General features: G+C 43.1%; 4 protein-coding genes across 4 annotated transcripts; 1 reads left to right on the top strand and 3 right to left on the bottom strand.

Moving 5' to 3' along the window:
• Positions 1-1,957: 1,957 nt before the first annotated feature.
• On the bottom strand, positions 1,958-3,028 carry LOC131268056 (ficolin-3-like). Its single transcript, XM_058270791.1, has one exon. It carries the CDS (start codon positions 3,026-3,028, stop codon positions 1,958-1,960), a length of 1,071 nt encoding a protein of 356 aa, XP_058126774.1.
• Positions 3,029-3,745: 717 nt separating this feature from the next.
• On the bottom strand, positions 3,746-4,828 carry LOC131268040 (ficolin-2-like). Its single transcript, XM_058270790.1, has one exon. The coding sequence runs from the start codon at positions 4,826-4,828 to the stop codon at positions 3,746-3,748; it is 1,083 nt and encodes a 360-aa protein (XP_058126773.1).
• Positions 4,829-9,692: 4,864 nt separating this feature from the next.
• Positions 9,693-10,670, bottom strand: LOC131268024 (fibrinogen-like protein A). Its single transcript, XM_058270789.1, has one exon. The coding sequence runs from the start codon at positions 10,668-10,670 to the stop codon at positions 9,693-9,695; it is 978 nt and encodes a 325-aa protein (XP_058126772.1).
• Positions 10,671-12,251: 1,581 nt separating this feature from the next.
• LOC131268008 (uncharacterized) lies at positions 12,252-15,634 on the top strand. The gene is made up of 2 exons (XM_058270787.1): positions 12,252-15,281; positions 15,473-15,634. The coding sequence occupies exons 1-2, from the start codon at positions 12,252-12,254 to the stop codon at positions 15,632-15,634; spliced, it is 3,192 nt and encodes a 1,063-aa protein (XP_058126770.1).
• The last annotated feature ends 6,021 nt before the right edge of the window (positions 15,635-21,655 follow it).

The following is a 21,655-nucleotide window of genomic DNA, read 5'->3' as shown; positions in this document are numbered from 1 at the left end:
GCACGGAGTGAAGGAAACAACTGTTTCCCCGAGCACAGTCCACCTACAGCCAGTCATAAAATCGCCCACCAAGAGCGAATGGTACGAAAGTAGATAAATTAAAATTGTAGAACACTTCGCTAACCATTGTAAGGGGGCTGCTCTGGCCAAGCAAAAGTATCTCTTTTGGTGCTAGACTCAAAGTTTTCCAGATTAGCATCTTGTCGGCCAGCAAGCCAGAACAAAATTCATCCAGGTTTGAATATTCTCTTCGATCCATCCACCGCTGGGTGGCCATCGCAAGCAGCAGGAACCAAGATTAGTGTTGGTGGCCAAGTGGAAAACACTCCCAAGCAGAGGCTATACTTTTTAACTTGCTCGGTCAGGACGGGATTCGCTGAAGCGCCGAGCGAACTGTAACCGGTGGCAGTTATTCACGAACTACAATCATCCGCCGTTCAAGAAAGGCGCGGAGTGCGAAAAGAGAGTACAGCGCGTAAATTTTATCTACGGCCGCAATTTATTCGCATAATTTCTACTCACTTTAACGACGCGGCCCCCGGTTGGCCGAATTGACTGGATAAGTTATAGCGATCGAGGTGGCAAAGGAAGAAGATTGGAACTAAAACGACAATCATGCGAAAGAAATGTCCAACTTTACAACTAGGACCGATGTAATCCAACATGAACCAAACGCCGGGTCGAACGAGGTGCTGAAATTTATTGCCCCGAAAACGAGATTAAGTTAGCGATGGAATGCTTCCCTGCACGCTTCGGTCGTTTTTAGAAGATAATGAGGATTTATTTCGAGCGAACATTCAATGCTGGCATTAATTGATCGAAATAATTTCGTATAATTTTTGCATGACCTTAAGCTCCGGAACATAACATCATTCAAAAAAAGAAAAGCAGGTGCGAAAATGTGCAAGGTGTTACGAAACTCATTAGCCTGTGTATTTGACGTGCCATGTTTAAAAAATTAAATCATCAAATAATTGTTGATCAAAACATGATTTATTATTGAATTTTTCGTTTATTGGTTTGCGTATAAACATTTTAAATCATCTCATACATGGAAGCACGGCAACCCTTGGAATTTAGTTACAGGGTTTCCTCAACATCGGTGAAAACAGAGAGCGAAGGATACCGTTTAAAGAGCCAAAAACCATGGGAATATTTTTTACAGTATGTTTTAATTGTTTTTACCTATCATGAGCGGCTTGAGATGTTTGTGTAACACACAAAATTTCGCATATTTCACTTACTAAATAAGTAATTGAGGCGTTGGATGAACAGATGAGGAGCACTTTCAGCAATACTCGGTATGTTATTCTATGACACTATCCACGAGGTCATGTGACACAACTGAAACCCTGTGATCCAGAACTTCCTGTTACCAATTTCGTGTAAGAGATTCTTGTGACGATCTCTTACTTATTGCAATAATGTTTTTGAACACTTTTCAAACTAACCGTCAAAATAATGGCGGCGAATTGGAGAGCTTCTATTATTTTTCTCAGATTAACATTGGATTTATACAATTGTATTAGTTCCCTATCGATCATTTAATTATCATTTAATTGGATTACCCATGGCCATGCCTTAGTCAAACCTTTGATCTACGTAAATTATTAAAAACTATTATCAAATTATTAAAAATAATAATTAGTTATTGAAAATATATTGCTATAAATGGTACAACACATGTAACAGTTTACTCTCCTTCATCACCTGACACTAGAGATCGGGAAGATGAATCGGTTAACTATTACAACTAGATCGTCAAAGAAAACGGACACAAATAAAGCAGGAACCACCAGACTACACATTATTATAGATAACAAATCGATTAAAAACATTTTACACTACCAGAATTTCTCGTAAAAAATATTATTTTTAACTTCTTTTACCTTTTTTTTCTTTAGTTATTCTTTTTTAAACAAAATAATCTCACACAATTGCATTTATACTTCTACTATTATATTTCCCTGATCATCATTCTCGAGTAAGCCAATCCTTGTCTATTATTTTTGTAATGGTACCAACAAATGGCGTGCGTATCATCCTTATTCATATATTTTCCATTCAAGTGAGCATGATGACAGCTTTTATACCACCAAGCTCCTTCATACGATACGGCACAATTTGATCCAATGTCATCGTTATCACGGTCTTTCGTTGAAAACTTCATACCAGCATGGTACGTAAGAGAATCTCCCGCAGTTCCATCGTAGGCTCCGAGCTTCTTCAAAGGGTATTGTTCCATTTCGCTGCCGATCTCGAATTTCGTATAGTGAGCATACCTATAGTTCCCATCAAAGTCTTTGATCTCAACCATGAGCTCATAGGTGCTCTGCGAAGTCAGCTGATGGAGCCACTCCAATCCGATCCAGAACTCCTGATACACATTTCCAAACCCATTCCGGTACTCTGTCCAGTTTCGGTAAAAGTCCAGCGATCCATCGAAGCGATACTGTATCACTAGCCAACCTCCTCCGAAACTGTTCTGCTCACAAAACGCTTTTAAGAGTTCCTTGTTACCGCCCACTTTAATGGAATAAACTCCGGATTCTTTTACTGGCACATCCATACAAGACTGAAATGATCTCTTGCTGTTATAACCTTGCAATGCCAGCAATGATTGTACATTTTTAGACACACCGTCCTTTGGTGCAATCTGTTCTATTTCCTTCCGCATCTGTTCGTGGCTAGCACATGCACTTTGCTGGGCGAGGATCTTCCATGAGTCGGTCTGCAGAGCTGTAAGGTTCGTTCCAATCGCCTGTTCAAGCCGGTGAAGTGATCCCAGCATATTGCTGAGCACTTTTTCGAACTGAACTTGCTTCTCAGCTAACTCCTCATCGCGCTCCTTTATTCCGAGCTCCATTTCAAGCAGTTTGTATTGAAGGAAGTCCAACTTTGTACTCAACATTTCGTAACAATACCCTGCGATCGGTTGATTCGCATTATGGCCAGTGGTAGAGTTTCCTCGTACATTAGACAGGTACAAACAAATCGCGAAACACAAACGCAAAACGACTGTAAGCATGTTTGAATCACTAGAAATATCCGCAACACTCTACCAACTGCAAGACATTGCTCAAGAAACTTATAATGAGCTATTTGTCGTCGCTTTTATACTACCCATGATGTAAAACCATATAAAGTAATGGACGAGATAAGACTATAGCAATCAATTTTTGAGGTAGCCGTAGAGGCTCGCGTGTTTGTTTTGGCTAGGGGAAGCTGATGACATCAGTTAATGTGTATGCGTGCATATTGCATGAATTGCCAATGTTCGTGTATGATAACATTAAAATGAATTACAAACAAAAAATTACCACCAGCTCTACAGCTCATCACAACATTGATAACAGTTATCTCTTAGAGTAGACTGATTCCCTTAAACCAAAACATGCTTTTGTTGTATGAAGATTGCTATAAATGTTTACAAATAATACTAGACAAGTAGCAAATTGAAAAGACATTTCTTCATTGAAATATGTAGCATGCTACTAATGGACTGTTTTATTTATTTAATAAATTTCATTTTCACAGTATCATTAAATTTATTTAAAATCATTTTTCATTATACATCTTGCATATCATTTTAGATTCGACGAAACAAAACAAACTTTCATTACATCAATCATACACATTTCTGTGTTTTTTGCTAGTACAACATTCTTGTCTCATTAAAACGCCATTCAAGTGAAGCCTTCTTAACAATATCAACCTACTTCATTCGCTGTCTTCTGACAAAGTTTTATTCACTACGACTGATCTTGCGGATCATCATTCTCGAGTAAGCCAATCCTTGATGGGAATTTTTGTAGTAGTACCATGATATCGATTTCGGGTCATCTTTGTTCAAGTATCTTCCATTAAAGTGTGAATAATGACACTCGTTGTACCACCAAGCTCCTTCATATGTTACGGCACAATTTGAAGTAGATTTATCGTTATCTCGTTCTTTCGTTGAAAATTTCATACCGGCATGGTACGTAAGAGAATCTCCCGCTGTGCCACTGTACGTTCCTAGTTTCTTCAAAGGATATTGTTCCGTTTCACTGCCGATCTCGAACTCCGTGTAGTGAGCATACCTATAGTTCCCATCAAAGTCTTTGATCTCAACCATGAGCTCATAGGTGCTCTGCGAAGTCAGCTGATGGAGCCACTCCAATCCGATCCAGAACTCCTGATACACATTTCCAAACCCATTCCGGTACTCTGTCCAGTTTCGGTAAAAGTCCAGCGATCCATCGAAGCGATACTGTATCACTAGCCAACCTCCTCCGAAACTGTTCTGCTCACAAAACGCTTTTAAGAGTTCCTTTTTATCGCCTACTTTAATGGAATAAACTCCGGACTCTTTTACAGGTGCATCCATACAAGACTGAAATGGTCCCTTGCTGTAATAACCTTGCAATGCCAGCAATGATTGTACATGTTTAGACACACCGTCCTTTGGTGCAATCTGTTCTATTTCCTTCCGCATCTGTTCGTGGCTAGCACATGCACTTTGCTGGGCGAGGATCTTCCATGAGTCGGTCTGCAGAGCTGTAAGGTTCGTTCCAACCGCCTGTTCAAGCCGGTGAAGTGATCCCAGCATATTGCTGAGCACTTTTTCGAACTGAACTTGCTTCTCAGCTAACTCCTCATCGCGCTCCTTTATTCCGAGCTCCATTTCAAGCAGTTTGTATTGAAGGAAGTCCATCTTCGCACTTAACGTTTCGTAGCCATAACCTGCGATCGGCTGATCCGCAATATTGCTAGCAGTAGAATTTGCTCGAACGGTAGACAAGCACATACAAATCACGAAACACCAACGCAAAAGTACCGAAGACATTTTTGAATAAAAGAAGCGACCACTATACGCGACCCACGCTACACAATGGTCAAGAAACTTGTTATGCTAAACTTACAAATTGGTCCCGCTTATATACGCCAGGAAACCAAAAAACCGGTTTCTTGGAGCACAAAGAAGTCAATTCTTAGTCAATGTCTTAAAGAGTTGTCTGGCTGTGAAGCCCTAAGAGGTGTTTTTCATGTGCAGAGGTGATTACAAATGATAAATTGACGATTGAAATTATAAGGCGAGATTTGCTATCAAGAAATTGGTCGTTTTGTAACGTAAAAAACTATATTCATTCAATTAAATTCTTATTTTTACCAAACAATTTTAAACAAATTACTTTGATCTTCTCGTAGAAAGGAAACGTAACCTAAATCCGTAATTTGTTACGGATGTGTGTAGCTGTCAGAGCGTCTTCTCTTATGCATCGAAAGCAAATCCAACAGTGTGGCTAATTATGCCTCATTAGCATACAGTTATCTCTCAGAATAGACTAACGCTAGCATCTAATACACATGAGAGAATAAAACTTGGCACACAAAAACATCTTCCAGCTAATTAGAGAAGTTTTTCAGAATTCCAAACCAGATCGAACTTTAAACGTCGTCAGCTGTGCTGTGTTGAATCATTACGACAATCTTTGAAATATAACCCTTTGATACCGTAAATAATAACTGGGACTGTCGTTTGTCCATCGTAAGCAGCCAAAATGCGCCTAGAGCAATAGAAACTATAACGAGTAACCAGTGGCTGTGATTAAAAGATAGTATACTTGCCTGAGAGCGGAGATAGTGGAGTAATTTCCATCAAAATTCCCCCATTCAGCTCTCAATGTGATTAACGGCGCATGTAAAAAATCATCACCAAGCGATCAGAATGAAATCAAAATACAATAAAACACAAACCGAGTGAAGCATGCGACTCGATTTATCAACAATGTTCCACTTCGCACTGGTTGGAATCGCGTCAGTGGCACAAAACTGGCTGCAAATCTTTTGATGCACCGTCTGCTTCCACAAGGCCATCGCTTGTCATGCGACTTGTTATCTCTGCCATTTCCTCGGAAAAGAACGCAGCAAAAATGTTTCGCACTGGCTCGATTTCGTTTTTTTAGTTATTCTTGCCTGCTTTCTCCGACGACACTTTGAAGCTCCACCGTCCACGAGCAAAGAACAGCTTCCTCTGCTGTCACCAGTGATTTTGACATCTCGGATACCGATACGGCACGATACACGACATCGAACAGTTTCCCATTCCCAAGCGATACCGTTGATTCTGGTTGTTCCGTTAAGAAATCGCTTCTCGCTTCGCTCCACGTGGGCGAACTGTTCGCCGGAAACGATACATTCACGCAACGCACACTGTCGAGGTTCGGTGCAGTATGCGCACGATATATGCGATAACAAAAAATACCACGAGAAGCAACTAGCGAACGCTACCTCTTCAACATTTCCCATTGAGCAACACTGAAAGATCGTCCGTTCTGCGCCGGCAGGAGATAAACTGGAACCGATATCGGCCGGCAGCATCGCTGGAGCATCGTGTGTAGCGTGCACCGGCGATGACAGAGCGTGTGTGGGCCGTAGCTGCAAACGGCCCGCCGTTCGTTCGACTAGAAGACGTGCGCTTAATCCCACACCCAGACGGTGCACTTCAATCTGCAATCGTTCCCTTGTCCAGGCGATCGCACCGAACGCTGACACTTGTCAACACGCTTATCGGCGTCTCGCAATCTTTCCACCTCCCTCTACGGCAGCTAGCGAGTGCGGCCTTGAAGAGGTTCTCGTCAAATGGAAGGGGAGCTGGGGATCGACAGCCCCCAAAGAATAACTAAGAAGGGGATTCAATGTCGTATCTTAATCCCACTAGCAGCTTTCGGTTAAGTTTTATTTTTTCAATTTCATCTTCTAATTCCTTTACGTCTACTTAAGAAAAGAGGGTTGCCGATAGTTTGTACAAATTTGTCAACCATTAGAGCAAAATCGTTACAAATCGAGGTTAAGAAAATACACTAAGGTATTTTTAAAAAAAGTCATTCAATTATTGAACTAAACACTTCTACACTCCGCGTGATTCAATCATAAAATAAAAATTAAATAAATTAAATAAAAAATTTAATATTTTTTTATACTTCATATAGACAGTTATGCTCCTACACTTTAAAAAATTCACTAGAGTTATGATTGAAACATTTATAATTGAAGATTGACGAAAAACTGCACTCCGCGTGGATTAAATCATAAACTTTACATAATAAAGTAATACAAATTGAAAGAATAAAAGTTTAAGAACCACAGTAAGTTTAAAAAAAATCAATGTAAGTCATAATAAATACGATTTTCAAATGTACTATAAACTTGGTTTGTACTATCAAACTCTAGGGCGTCATAAGCCTAGGAGAGTATGGAACAAAATCACTGATATTTGGTCCAATATTTTAAGCAATGATATTTCTCCAGTGAGGTTCAAAACACATCAAAAGATCAAAAAGATGCGAAACAGTTCAACAAAATGATTGGTAGCTTACAGGACAAAACAAAGGCCAAAATACATCATTGAAATAGCTTTGCATGCAATCCTGGGTGGATTATAATTTTCGCTTTGATCATACCGCTAAGCTGCAGTTTGCGAAAATAACAGAAAGCCACATTTTTCAACTCATCCTAACACCGTTTTCAATTATATTTCAGTCGTAAGTATCGGCTTACCACATGTCATAAGAACGAGTTCCGTTTGATGATGATGATGAAGGTGTGGACGCTCTCAAGCTTGCTCTCGGCTTGAAGATGATGAGAAGTATATACCCATGCATCACTTATTCATTACTCACTTGCCAAGCGAGCGCACGTGGGCGCCCTTGTTGGCGTTCTGCGGGTTCAAATGTTCACACCGTCGCAAAACCTTCTCTCCTCAACGGCGACATCCCTTCTTTAGGAAGATTTCGCTGCAAATTAAATGACTGCTTCAATGCGCCCGCCAACACCTTCTGCACGCCGAGCTTATGGTTGGCTTAAGACGCCCGCAACCAGCCGGCCAGCTTCTTTCGGGCGGCCTCGGTCGAATTGGAGAACCCTTTCATTAAGGATTTCCGTTTCCCATTTTCGGTGCTTGACTACTGATTACACTCTCCAGCCCGAGGGCGCCACACGGGTCAAGTGAGCCATTTGGTTAGTGGGGCCTAGACGGTAGACGAGAGAAAGGGATAGAGATTTAATTCCAAGGCATGCATCTTCACCACCCTTCGGTTCGCCCGAACCGGACATCGTTGCTCTTCGTTAATCCGACTTTCCCTCGGAGCGCCCAAGAGATCCTTTACCCGAGAGCTTTACGAAGGGTATAAAGAAAATATAGCCCATCCAACCCGCAAACCACCGCATAGGAGTGGGTGGAAATGGTCGAAAAGGAAAGATAATTTTCTCTTTAAGATTTCTATTATTTTCCGAAAACCCTCTCCTTAATCGACTCTCTAGAGCCTACCGACCGGCTTGGCGGCTTAAAGAAACAACATCCCCCAGGCGAAGGAAAGTGGCCCACGCGCTTACGACCAAAATATCGCCCAACCCTGGAGCATATGGTTAGTGTGGATAGTGTTAGTTACGTCTGTCCACCCCAAGCTTCCCCATACTATGGCCGAACATGCTGCGGACACGACAGGAATTTAATCCGATTTGGTTCGATTCCAATCGTATCAAAAGCCCTGGAATGGGTGAAAATTTCCCAATCCTCGAACCTCGTAAAAGAAAAGATTCCTCGTAGTTTTCATCGGAGGAGTTGAAACAATAAGGAAGGGACGATGAAATGTGCACAATTTAATTTACTCGGTTACATGGAACACACAACCGGACAATGGAGAGTAATGAGAGTTCATTGGGAGTTAATTATTTTGGCGAAAGAATAAATCTGCAAAGTCTGGTGTATTTTAACTTACTTCTCTAAAAAAGCCATTTAGTATAGTCGAATTTTTTTTTTTTTACTGTGAACGAGCAAACTTCTTTTTCAATGCGAGAGAAATCACGTTCACACGAGCTGTCATCGCTACTTTTTATACAGTCTAACCCTTTTTCCTAAATATTCAAATATTCGGTGTTCTGGAAAAATAGTTCTTATTAGGAAACTTGAGGCTTAAACAATTTAAACAACCATTATATTCCATATACACTACATATATTATGCAACAAACATTATATTCCATTTATAACTTTAAACACCAGCTTCAGTTGACTTGTAACGGTAATAAATGGTTCATGTTTCCATCACCGTCAGTTCTCACCATCATTTACGAACACGACAAAAAGGAATACACCTTGTAGACCGCAAAGCATCGAGAGCGATATTACATTGTCCAATCAAACAAGCATTTCGCCAATCTCTGCTACCTGCGGCAGCCACTTAAATGAAGTATCTACCTAGAGCGTTTGCCAGCAAAGAACAGATGCACAGAGCATAATGACGCTGTACCACCCGAGATGATGATAGGTCGAATTTATGCTGATGTCTGAAACAGATGTCTGCGATACATGTTACTAGAACATGTCCAGATTCTAGCATGCATTGCATTATAATATGCTTCATAACTTCCTCCAGACTAACATCTTCAATGCGTAAAACGCTTCAATATGTAAAAATTAAAAAAAATCAATAAAGTATGAAAGTCCCTTATTACTTTATTTTATTCACATTTTCTTACTATTTCACAACGACAATTAACGATTACGATTGGGTATTTGCAAAAAAACACAGAGCTTTTGTTCAAACTTGGAAGCAAAAACAAAACCGTGACTCTCATAGAACAGATCGGAGAAAATTATGTTCTGTATATTGTTTTAATATTTTCTATGCAACGTACATTATTATTTGTTTAAATTTTGCGAATCATCAATTTTGAAAATGCCCACCCTTGGATGTTTGTTCGACCTTTTGACCAGAACATTGATTTGCTATCGTCTGTGTTCTTGTATTTTCCATTCAAGTTTGAATCACTGCCACTGCTATACCACCAGGCACCTTCGTATTGAACAGCAGTATTTGATCCAGATTCATTATTTCGGTCTTTCGTAGTAAATTTCTTCCCAGCATGCCGGATCAAAGCGTCGGATGCCGTACCACTGTAAGTTCCTAATTTCTTCAGAGGATATTGCTCCGATTCGCTCCCGATCTGAAATTCATCATAATGAGCATATCTATAACTACCATTGAAAGCCTTCAGTTCAACCAACAGCTCGTACGACCCTTGCGATGTAAGTTGATACAATCTCTCCAATCCGATCCAAAACTCCTTGCTGGTATTTCCAAAGCCTTGTTGATATTCTGTCCAGTTCCGGTAGAAGTCCAGGGATCCATCATAGCGGTACTGAATAACCAGCCATCCGCCACCAAAAGTATTTTGTTCACAAAACGCTTCAAATGTGAATGAATTTCCACTCAATTGGATCCAATAGACTCCAGAAACATTTGCAGGAGCTTCTTTACACGATTTAAACGATCCTCGCAGACGAGAGGGCACTGATGAATAGGTGGAATTGACGCTGAAAGCTCGAGTTGACAGCATAGAGTAGGAACCAATAGATAAGTTTAATTTTTGGGTCAACTGTGAGATTTCCATCCGCATCTTTTCATGATTGGCACACGCTATTTGTTGAGCAAGGATCTTCCGGGAGTGGGCCTGGAGTGCGGTTAGGTTGTGTCCAGCATCCTGATCGTGGCGAGTGATGGCCCACTGAATGTTTTCGATCGAGCCTTCAAATTTGGTAAATTTCTCGGCAAACTCTTCATCGCGTTCCTTCTGCCCCAGCTCCATTTCGTGTAGCTTGTATTGCAGGTAGTCCAGCTTGGCCATCATCACTTCGAATCCGTACCCAGCGATCGAGTTGTCGGTAGAATTTGATTCAGAAGAACAAGAGACACTTCCAAGGAATGTCCAGAATAGCACAAAATGATAACAAACGACTCTTATGTTGGAACACATGTTTGAGAAGGATTTTTCGCGCCGACACGACACTCAACACTAAACTCGTCCTCTTGGATCGCCTTCATTTTGAGCCGCTTGATGGAGCGTTTTTATATGGAACAATGCTGGGGTTGGCAACGTCTGTTGTTCAGTTGTGTGTTCCAGATGTTGTGAAATTGAAACTAAATGAAATTTTAATCGTTAATAACAAATTTACAGATAATATTTTTCGTTATGCTATTAGTAATGCATTATTACTTTTGAACGTAATATATGTCCTTCTGAATTAAAAGATTATAGTTGGCTATTTTATATTAATGAACCTGTATCATAGCTGATTTCATACATTTTTTTACTTTTGAAATTAATTTCAATTCCTCCGAACCACATTTATTAATTTTTGAAATCAATTTAGCGCTTTAGTAAGTTGTTCACCCCTGCATTGTCGTCCGAAACCGTTTGCGGATGCGAGAAACGATAACGATACTGGCATCCGCGCAGCTGGGCTTGTTTTGGTCGCCATGAAGTAAAAATAACTTAAGAGAACCTGATAAACAAATTTCTAGCAGCAGTGCTGGTTCATGTTGATACATAAGAAGAACAATTTGGTAAACAAACTGCATTACTTGAAGAAAATGAACTGAAAGAAGAAGAACACATTTAACAAGTAAGGTATCGCAAGCAAAACTTTGCTGGCAATGGCTTTTCAATCTATGATTGTTTGTTGTTATGTTGACATGTGTGGGAAATTAAAGTCAAGTATGTTGCCTACATTCTGGCGGATATCATTGGCATAGAAAAAAGGATTAACGAAAAGGATTAATGAAAAGGGAAATAGGAACTAAGTCAAATGAATTATAAGGTAACGCGAATGAACTATATTTGACAGATTAATAAACAGTAGCAAACTGGAGCTCAAAGTGTAAGGTTTAATTGCACAGCACGAAGACCATCCGAAAATTCATACATTTGGTCCTTCGAACCGGATTTTTCGTGTTGAGTGAAAGTTTTACTCAGTAATTGTTTTACGAACAATTATCTCGGTTTACGTCTACGACGTACGCAGTGTCTTACGGACAATTGTTTTCTTCGACGTTCACGACGTCAAGACCGCGAAGCAAGTGTTAGGAGAACATTCGACGAGTTCCTCGTCAATTGTGAACACTGATTTGCACAACGAGTGCAACGCAAAGGATTTGCACAACGAGTGCAACGCAAGGGATTTGCACAACGGGTGCAACGCAAACAACAGTGCAGTGAGAAAGAGTGCACACAATACGAAGTTAGTGAGAGTCGCCTACGCATCTCACCGCATCTCGATAGTGCTGCATCATCTAACCGCCATCACGTTTTGCGCGCCATCAAAGTTTGAGAGAGTTCGCGCGCATTTGATCTTCCAGCGCGTCACCGGTTAACCCTTGGGGGACAGCGAAAAAAGGCCACAGTGAAAACAAAAAACTTTTAAGAGAAATGGAGAAAAAACTCAAAGCGGCTCAGCATAAAAAGAAGGTTGCGTTGGAGAATATCAAATCGCTTGAAAGATTTGTGACCACGTTCTCCAAGGATGAAGTGGGTCAGCTTCCAGGTGCATTGGAGAGGCTTCAGCAGCAAAAGGAGGATTTCTTCGCAGCGATGGCGAAATTAGAAGAACTCGATGATAGCAGTGAAGCGTTGGAATCGTGTATCAGCGATAGGATTGACATGGAGGAGCGTTGCCAACGTTTGAAGGCATTCTTGCGGACGAATCTTCCGAAGGAGACACCAGATTCTTCGATGCTGGCAAACTCAACAATGGCATTTGGACGGCCAACTGCAACCAATCTTCGGCTTCCAAAAATCGAATTGCCTACGTTTGACGGTGACTCTACAAAATGGCTCTCGTTTCGCGACCGTTTTGTATCGATGATCGATGATTCGGCAGAATTGTCATCGATTGCTAAACTGCAGTATCTACTGTCATCTTTAAAGGGCGACGCTGCATTACCCTTCGAGCACACACCGTTAACAAACGAAAACTACGCGGTCACTTGGAAGGCGCTGTTGAAAAGATACGACAATACACGTAGCCTTATTCGTGAGTATTGGCGGAAACTTCATTTTCTTCCGGTGGTAAAATCAGAGAGCGTCGAAGATCTAACTAATTTAGTGGATGAATTCACACGGCATTTGAATGGTTTGGCCAAGCTGAAAGAACCTGTGGAGGCATGGGATACTCCTTTGTCCAACATGCTGCTGATGAAGTTCGACAGCGAGACCATTCTTGCGTGGGAGAAGCATTCCGTCCACTTCGAGCGGGACAAATATCAGGAACTGATGAAATTTGTCGAAGATCGGATCCAGATCCTCAAATCCACTAAAAGCCTTACCATTGTAGAGGATTCGACGATTAAGGTGGCCGGAAACGCACGGCAAAATACCTCACGGAGAGCCATTACAAACACCGCAGCCATTCACAAATCCTCGGGGCAACCACGGTGTTTATTGGAGTGCGCTGAAAATCACTCGCTACGCATGTGTCCAATATTCAACGGCAAGGATGTGCAGCAGCGACGCGACATCGTGGCAAAGAAGCGCTGTTGCTGGAATTGCCTAAGCAATACGCATCTAGCGAAGGACTGCAAGTCGGATCGATCCTGTCGCACGTGTGGGGAGCGTCATCATTCACTGCTACACATTTCTTCGACGATATCGATGGGAGTGAACTCGGAAGACGAAACGGTGTTCCTTGAGACGGCGGTGCTACATCTCGTCGATGACTACGGAACAAGGCACGAGGCGAGAGCGCTTCTCGATTCCGGATCGATGTCTAACTTCATCTCGGAAGCGTTCGCTCGGAAATTAATGGCCTCTCGGTCTAAGGTCAACGTTTCCATCTCTGGCATCGGTATGGCGTCGCAGTTGGTGAACGGGTCGATTGTGGCAACCGTCCAGTCGAAGATACAACCATTCGCGACTCAAATGGAATTCCTGATCCTGAATAACCCATCGGCGGACATCCCAACGACTCCCACTGACGTGTCTTCCTGGAGGATGCCGGTAGATGCAGTTTTGGCGGATCCATCGTTCTACATCCCAGGCAGAATTGACATCGTCATCGGGGGAGATGCGTTCTGGGAGATTCATTCCGGAAGGAAACGGTCGCTTGGCAAGGGACGTCCGTGGCTGGTCGAGACTCCCTTCGGTTGGGTCGTCGCGGGTAACACTGCCCAAGCTGCAAAGGAGGCTCCACGAATTTGCCATGTGGCTACGTCAAACACCCCACTGGAAGTGATCCTGAACCGGTTCTGGGAATGCGAAACTCTTCCCAACGAAGCAACGTTTTCGGCCGAGGAGGACCTCTGCGAGAAACATTACGTTTCTACGACGACTCGGGACGCTGCGGGAAGGTATGTGGTTAGTTTACCGTTTAACTCGAATGCCAATACAATTTTAGGAGCTTCCAAGGAGATCGCCGATCGCCGGTGGGCGGGAATGGAACGTCGGCTGAATTCCAACCCGCAAATGAAAGAGGCATACATCAAGTTTATGAAGGACTACGAGCGTTTGGGGCACATGAAGAAACTTAGCGAACCCGTTGATGATTCAGTTCCGCATTACTATCTGCCGCATCATGCAGTAGTAAAGGAGACCAGTACGACCACTAAGGTTAGGGTTGTCTTTGATGCATCCTGCAAGACAACTTCCGGGTTTTCACTAAACGACACTTTGCTCATCGGTCCGGTAGTACAGCAAGATCTGCTTTCGATTGTCATGCGTTTTCGGGCTCATGCGATAGCAATTACTGCAGACGTGGAGAAAATGTATCGTCAATTCCTTCATCACGCCCAAGACAAGAATTTTCTTCGCATTCGGTACAGAGAAAATTCCGCAGAACCCATAAGCACCTACGAACTACAAACGGTTACCTACGGCACGGCATCGGCACCATTCTTAGCTACACGAACTCTGAAGCAGATTGCAAACGATCATGGGGAGCAATATCCACGCGCAGTTAGCCCTGTCCTGTACGATTTCTACGTGGATGACCTACTAACCGGTGCTGACGATCAAACAGATGCAATCGAAATAGTGAGCCAAGTTACAGAAATGCTGCAGTCAGCTGGTTTATCGCTAAAAAAGTGGGCATCGAACATACCTGAAGTGCTCTCTCGCATTCCACCAGAAGACGTAGCGATCTTACCAACATACGAATTACGAGACGCGCAATGTGTATCCACTCTCGGGCTTGTATGGGAGCCAGCCCTCGACTTGCTTCGGTTCCGGATCGATCTTCCATCTACAGCACCAATATGGACACGAAGGATAACAATGTCTTACATTGCAAAGATATTTGATCCACTCGGATTGTTGGGACCAGCCATAACAGTAGCCAAGCTATTCATGCAACAGCTTTGGTTGCTAAAGCAAGACGGGAAAGCTTGGGACTGGGACGTTGAGCTGCCATCACAGGTCCAAAAGGAATGGCACAAGTTTTATTCTACATTACATCTTCTTCGGGAAGTACGCATCCCGCGTTACATATCAAGCCGGGAACCCACGAGCATACAACTACACATCTTTGCAGATGCATCCCAAGCTGCATTTGGAGCATGCTGCTACCTTCGAACTGTAAATCGAGACGGGATTTCTGTTCAACTCGTGGCAGCCAAATCCAAAATCGTTCCATTAGATAACCCGCATTCTATCGCTAGATTGGAACTATGTGCGGCTCGACTGGCAACACACTTATACCGGAAGGTCAGCCAATCCTTAAACATTACTATACAATCCACGGTATGCTGGACCGATTCCATGACCGTGATACATTGGTTGAATTCCTCACCTCGACGTTGGAAACCATATGTGGCAAATAGGGTGGCTCTCATACAGAAGGAGTCCAGCATTACGTGCTGGAAGCATGTTCCGGGCACAGATAATCCTGCAGATGACATCTCGCGCGGTCTTCATGCAGATAAACTATTGGAATGCGATCGGTGGTTCCATGGCCCGCACTGGTTGTCTTACAACGAAGAAAGCTGGCCTGTGCACAACCCATCTACAGAGGAAGGAGATTGTGTATCGGAGGAAAGAGCAGTGACGCCACGTGTGGTTGCTGTATCAACGACGGCAGATTTCAGCAACAAACTCTTTGCATCATTCTCGGCATACCATCGCCTTCGCAGATCTATGGCGTTTTGTCTGCGTTTTATTCATTGCCTGACAGGACGCGGCGCATTCAGAACCACGGAAGACGGAAATTCACCGGAACAGCTGTCACTGGTTGAGAGAGTGCCACCATTAACACGGGAAGAACTTCTCCAGGCTGAAATCCAGTTGTGCCGGTTGTCGCAGGAGGATAGCTTTGCAGAGGAACTGCATACCGCAAAGCATGGCAAGGAGATTCCGAAAACGTCGAAGCTGCGGTGGCTATCGCCCTTTGTTGACTCAAAGGGATTACTGCGAGTCGGTGGTCGGCTTCACAATGCGCAGATTCAGGACGCGACCAAACACCCGATTCTGCTCTCCAGTAATCATTCATTGGCCAAGTTATTGACAGTCGCGTATCACTTGAAATTATTGCACGCCGGACCTCAGTTATTATTAGCCACACTACGTCAACGATTTTGGATAATTGGCGGGCGCAGTCTCGCTAAGTCTGTTTACCACCATTGCCAACAATGTTTCAAGGCGAAGCCAACATTGGTGAAGCAAAGCATCGCGGACCTCCCAATTTCACGGGTAACACCTACGAGACCGTTTGCTGTCAGTGGAATTGACTACTGCGGACCAGTCTTACTAAAGTCAACGATTCGGAACCGCAGCCCGACGAAGGCGTACATAGTACGGCGTACGACCAGGGCGGTACACATTGAATTAGTGGGTGATCTCACGACGACGTCCTTTCTGGCAGCACTTCGGCGTTTTGTTGCAACAAGAGGGAATATCTCAGAACTTCACTCCGATAATGCAACGACATTCAAGGGCGCCGCGCATGAGCTTCATCGCCTCTATAAGATGCTCAAATGCATTCAACAAGAGCGGGACGAGATTTTCAACTGGTGTGCGAACAACGAAATTAAATGGAAATTCATTCCACCACGTGCTCCGCATTTTGGCGGTCTTTGGGAGGCAGCGGTACGTTCCGTAAAACAACACATTGTTCGCACAGTAGGAAGTACGAGCTTAACTTATGAGGCAATGGTAACTCTGTTAGCCCAAGTCGGACAATGTTTAAATTCACGACCGCTAGTGCCATTGTCTAACGAACCCACAGATACAGAGCCACTAACACCAGGGCATTTTCTAGTAGGCTCCAATATGTGTGCATTACCACAAATTGATAGGTCGCAGGAACCATCAAATAGGTTGAAGGAATTTGAGCTAGTACAGAAACATTTACAAGCCATCTGGGCGCGCTGGTATCCGGAATACCTTCAACAATTACAAGCGCGTGCTAAAAACTGTTCAAATAACCCTGTAGAGCTAGAAAAGGGACAACTCGTCTTGATCAAAGAAGATAACGTACCTCCAACTATGTGGCCCATGGGGCGAATAACAGCAGTGCATCCAGGGAAGGATAGCATAGTTAGAGTTGCTACAATTCGAACTGCATCAGGGAAGGAAATTGTACGAGCAGCAGCGAGACTCGCTCTCATTCCTAATCCCCAAGTGTAAAACCCATAGGCGTAGGATAAAAAAAAAAAAACACTCACGCAACAGTTAAAAAAGGGATACCCTTTTTTGGTGGCCGGAATGTGGGAAATTAAAGTCAAGTATGTTGCCTACATTCTGGCGGATATCATTGGCATAGAAAAAAGGATTAACGAAAAGGATTAATGAAAAGGGAAATAGGAACTAAGTCAAATGAATTATAAGGTAACGCGAATGAACTATATTTGACAGATTAATAAACAGTAGCAAACTGGAGCTCAAAGTGTAAGGTTTAATTGCACAGCACGAAGACCATCCGAAAATTCATACAACATGTTTAATCTTTTTGTTCCCATGTAGCAACCTACATTGAATGTTACATCACTCCAATTTGCTAATTATACAAAACAATTAGGTTTATTAGTTGTTAAGGCCACGAAGATAAACGTAATATAATCAAATCGTTGCAGCCGTCATGTAACATTGATTTGAAACTGCTAACATTGCATTACGTTTACGTGGGATTTATCATTTATAGTTATCGTTTATTCTTCTTCTTCTTCTTGGCGTAACGACCTCTTGGTCATGCCTGCCCGTTAAGGGCTTACGAGACTTATTTCCCTGTTGCACGTGGATAGTCAGTCCTCTCGTACAGGGGAGGGTCCGGTCTCGGTTGGGATTCGAACCCACGCCGTCGAGGTGGTGAGCCCTGGCGCTCATGGGCCGATTTTCTAACCGGTGCTACCGCTCGGCTGTCGCGGACTCCCGAATCGCTTATTATAATCGGAATCGTTTATTATATTCATTATTGTCAAGGCCTTGTCAGGAACTTATAGAAGACAGATAAACAGGAGAAAACAATTTAGGAGGTCTTTTATGTGGCACGCGCGTCAGTTATGGCAGCACTTTATAAGTCCAAATTGATTAGTAATTTTTAATTTTTAATTTAAAACAATTTGTGGAGTTCTAATGAATAGATTATCACAATTCAATAAATTCTTTATGATCGTAACTAGCCCGAAACGCCGGAGTAACTTAATTAACAAGGAAATTTATTTGTTTATTTATTTATTTATTTATTTATTTATTTATTTATTTATTTATTTCCTTATAAAGTGTGTGGCCAACATCACGGCCACACTGAGGATGCACACTGAGCCTGGAGCCTGAGAAATCATTTATCTCTAACTCTAGACAAATATATTGAAAAAAGTTTTTAGACAACTCGCTTTACGGAAAAAAATCAATTAAAGATGTTATGTTTGCACTTTCGTAACTTAAAAGTTTTCGTGGAAAACAATACACCTTCACTAAACAAACCAAACCAAGCTGGCTTTATCATTCATTGCTTTTCCAGTGGAAAAATGAACGAAGAAACTTTCATCAGGGCACGCAGCACGTTACAAGAATAAAAAAAAGTCCACCTTCCGTAGCGATCTTTTTTCTTAGCCTTGGAACGAATGCCTAACTGTATTGATTCGCAAGCTACATCGTGTTTTCCACTTCCATTTTTCCAAACCCACCTTAGGCCGCGTCGGGACGAGCATCCTTCGCTGTGCTGGTGGTGTTGATAAGTGAAAGTTGACGACTATTTTCCACCCCGTATGCGACTAACCTAGCCTCTTCTGGGAAACTCTGGCCAGATGTCTCCCGGGCGGTCTCACGACACTATGTCACGACCCGCCGTCGGCTGGTATCGATTGGGGAAAGTTTTCCAACTGGAAAAATAGATCGCATCGACTCCCGACCACCCTCGACCTCGAGGTGGAACTGAGCACACTGGTTCGAATCCCATGTGCGATATTCGATCCATTGGTTTAGTTTCAGTTTTCCGACCAACCCCCCAAAAATTCGCCTCCAAAGTTTACCCCGAGGGGAGATCACAATATGGAGAAATTGGAAGGTGAAAAGTTTGATAATGGAGTCACTTTGATGCGGTACAAACATTGGTAAAAATATAGGTAACAAACGCCGCCAACGGGACCCAAACGTCTGTCCGGAAACACTCGATTCTGAACGACAGTGCTATGCGGAAAAATGGAAACTTATCTTTCGTCACAAAAACCGGTATTGGATAGAGAGGTCACTTAAAGGTTGTTTTGAAGTCGAAATATTATTCCTGAAAATTCTGTTTTGGAGCAAGGACGAGCTGGGTAAGATTTTTCCTTGAGCAAGTGAACAACAAGCAAACGACCCACATGAGAAACACAGCTCCACGTTTCCAACAACTTCACACTGTTAGTAATGTAATTATACATGTTAATTGATGGTGGTAAACAAATTGGCGGAACGTTTAATAAGTTTGACATAATCAGGTTTTGGGCTAGGTTTTTGGGTGCTTTTGTAGGCGAAACCCTGATTTGTTTTCTCCAGTATAAGGATGGCGGATGGCTTCAAAATTAAGTTCACATGCCTACGTTCAAAATGCCACTGTGAGTTCTTGTAAGCTCTGGTGTTTATTTAGGTACCTCAACTCTAGGGAGCCCTTCGTAATGGACAATCTGGTAGTAAAATAAACACACGCGGCAAACTATAACGAAGCACTATGCAAAGTTTGATGAGGATGTGGTCAACAAGAGAGCATTACCATACCTGGAAGAACTAGCAACAAAAGGACTAGCGAACTTTAAATCATAATCGGTCTGGTAACATGCTGCACAATGGTTTCACGGAAATTTTCTGTGCTGTAAACTGGTATATTTAATTTTAATTAAAATATGATAATTTTACTGTTGTCATATTGTTAGATGTGCGTTTCATTTAATTTTTCATTCATGCAAATACGACATTACTTTCCTCAATATGTTTTGCATTTCAGATAGCTTTATATGGTGTTTCATCATTCATACCGGTTGGTAACAACGAATATTATTATCACTCACAATATTCAAATATGTCCTAACCCAACGTCTCGCTTCGTCTCTAATTAATTTGATCGTAAGGCGCACAACAATATCAGGAAGAGTAACATTTGTCGGCCATCGAAAACGCTTACGCGTAATCACTGCAATCACTGCACCTGGAAGACCTCAAACCAAACCTATGGCTCCTAGTAAGTGAGAAGTCATTGCAGTTCCGACATCGCTGATGATAAACACTAACCAAAACAACCAGTTTGTGTTTCAGCTGCATTCCACGGGTGACGTCTGGTCTTCCCGTGAAGAGAAGCACGTTCGAATGGGGAAGGATTATTGCATACAAATCCTCCCCGGCAGCAGCCGATATTGCGCGATGCAGTGAACGCCAAACGGAACCAGCCCAGACTGCCCGATACATTTGGCCCGATCGTCGAACATTGTCATCGTTTAGCGCCTCGATGAATAATACCCGAACGAACACCCTGTGTGCATTGTACGGTGGGTGTTTTGGGGAGGGCAGCTGTCCGGAGGAAGGATCTTTAGCTCGGCCTGGTATCCTTTCAACGGCACTTACGTTCCGCATCAAAGAGCTTTGTAGCTCCCGGGGACGGATGAGAACCGACTCTCTCCGACCACGGAACTTGACGCCCGTTGGTTATAATTAATTGCGGTCTCACTTGGTCTGCAGTAATTTATCAACCCTCCCACGTCAGCTCGGTGACCCCACTCCGGGCACGCTATTCCCCGCTGGTCCACAACCATTATTATCCTTCGGCGCTACTCTGAGCTTCGATTCGGTCCACCGCCGCCGGGCTATCCTTGGGCTGCATCATTCCGATTCGCTGCATCCTTTTGACAAATGTGCAAAATCTCTTCCGTTTCCGGGGAGTCCGTGTGGGTCCGTCGAGGAAACCCTTCCCCAGGCCATCCCCGCTTCAAAGCATGCCTAGCGGGCCACCAAAGGCCATTGTTTCTGCAGGCCAAACATTCGCCCGGCGGTGCCAGATTGCGGGAGTGTGCCTGCCGCTGGAGAAACCCGAATTCAACAGGGGGCCTTCGGAATGATTCACCACAAGTTCTACGCTCCGTGATCGGTGGACCTTTGCCGAGGCCAAACTCACCGCCGCTTCGTCATTCATTCCACCCCGCATGCCCTCTGCTTTCCCTTCCGAAGCCTTCTGACAACGCTGAACTGCCATAAATTAAAATCTTATCACAACCGATGACACCAACCGGACCGGTTTGACCGCTGTTAAGCGACGGCCAACTGAAAGGATAATAGAAACAGTGAAAGTGTGTGAGCGCAAGCGAGCGCACAGGAGAAAGCGAAGTGTGCGAGCAGGGTGTCAACAACGCCACCACACACCGCAGTTTGTTAGATCACTT

Source organism: Anopheles coustani, chromosome 3 (assembly GCF_943734705.1).
Source record: "Anopheles coustani chromosome 3, idAnoCousDA_361_x.2, whole genome shotgun sequence".
Lineage (NCBI taxonomy): Eukaryota > Metazoa > Arthropoda > Insecta > Diptera > Culicidae > Anopheles > Anopheles coustani.
This window is presented reverse-complemented; position numbering and strand designations above follow the sequence as displayed.

Bases quoted from the DNA above. Each gene is read 5' to 3' on its own strand.
- LOC131268024 (XM_058270789.1), bottom strand. From the start codon at position 10,670: ATGGCCAAGCTGGACTACCTGCAATACAAGCTACACGAAATGGAGCTG.
- LOC131268056 (XM_058270791.1), bottom strand. From the start codon at position 3,028: ATGCTTACAGTCGTTTTGCGTTTGTGTTTCGCGATTTGTTTGTACCTG.
- LOC131268040 (XM_058270790.1), bottom strand. From the start codon at position 4,828: ATGTCTTCGGTACTTTTGCGTTGGTGTTTCGTGATTTGTATGTGCTTG.
- LOC131268008 (XM_058270787.1), top strand. From the start codon at position 12,252: ATGGAGAAAAAACTCAAAGCGGCTCAGCATAAAAAGAAGGTTGCGTTG. The intron at 15,282-15,472 runs GTACGCATCCCG...TTCTATCGCTAG, and splicing joins CATTACATCTTCTTCGGGAA to ATTGGAACTATGTGCGGCTC.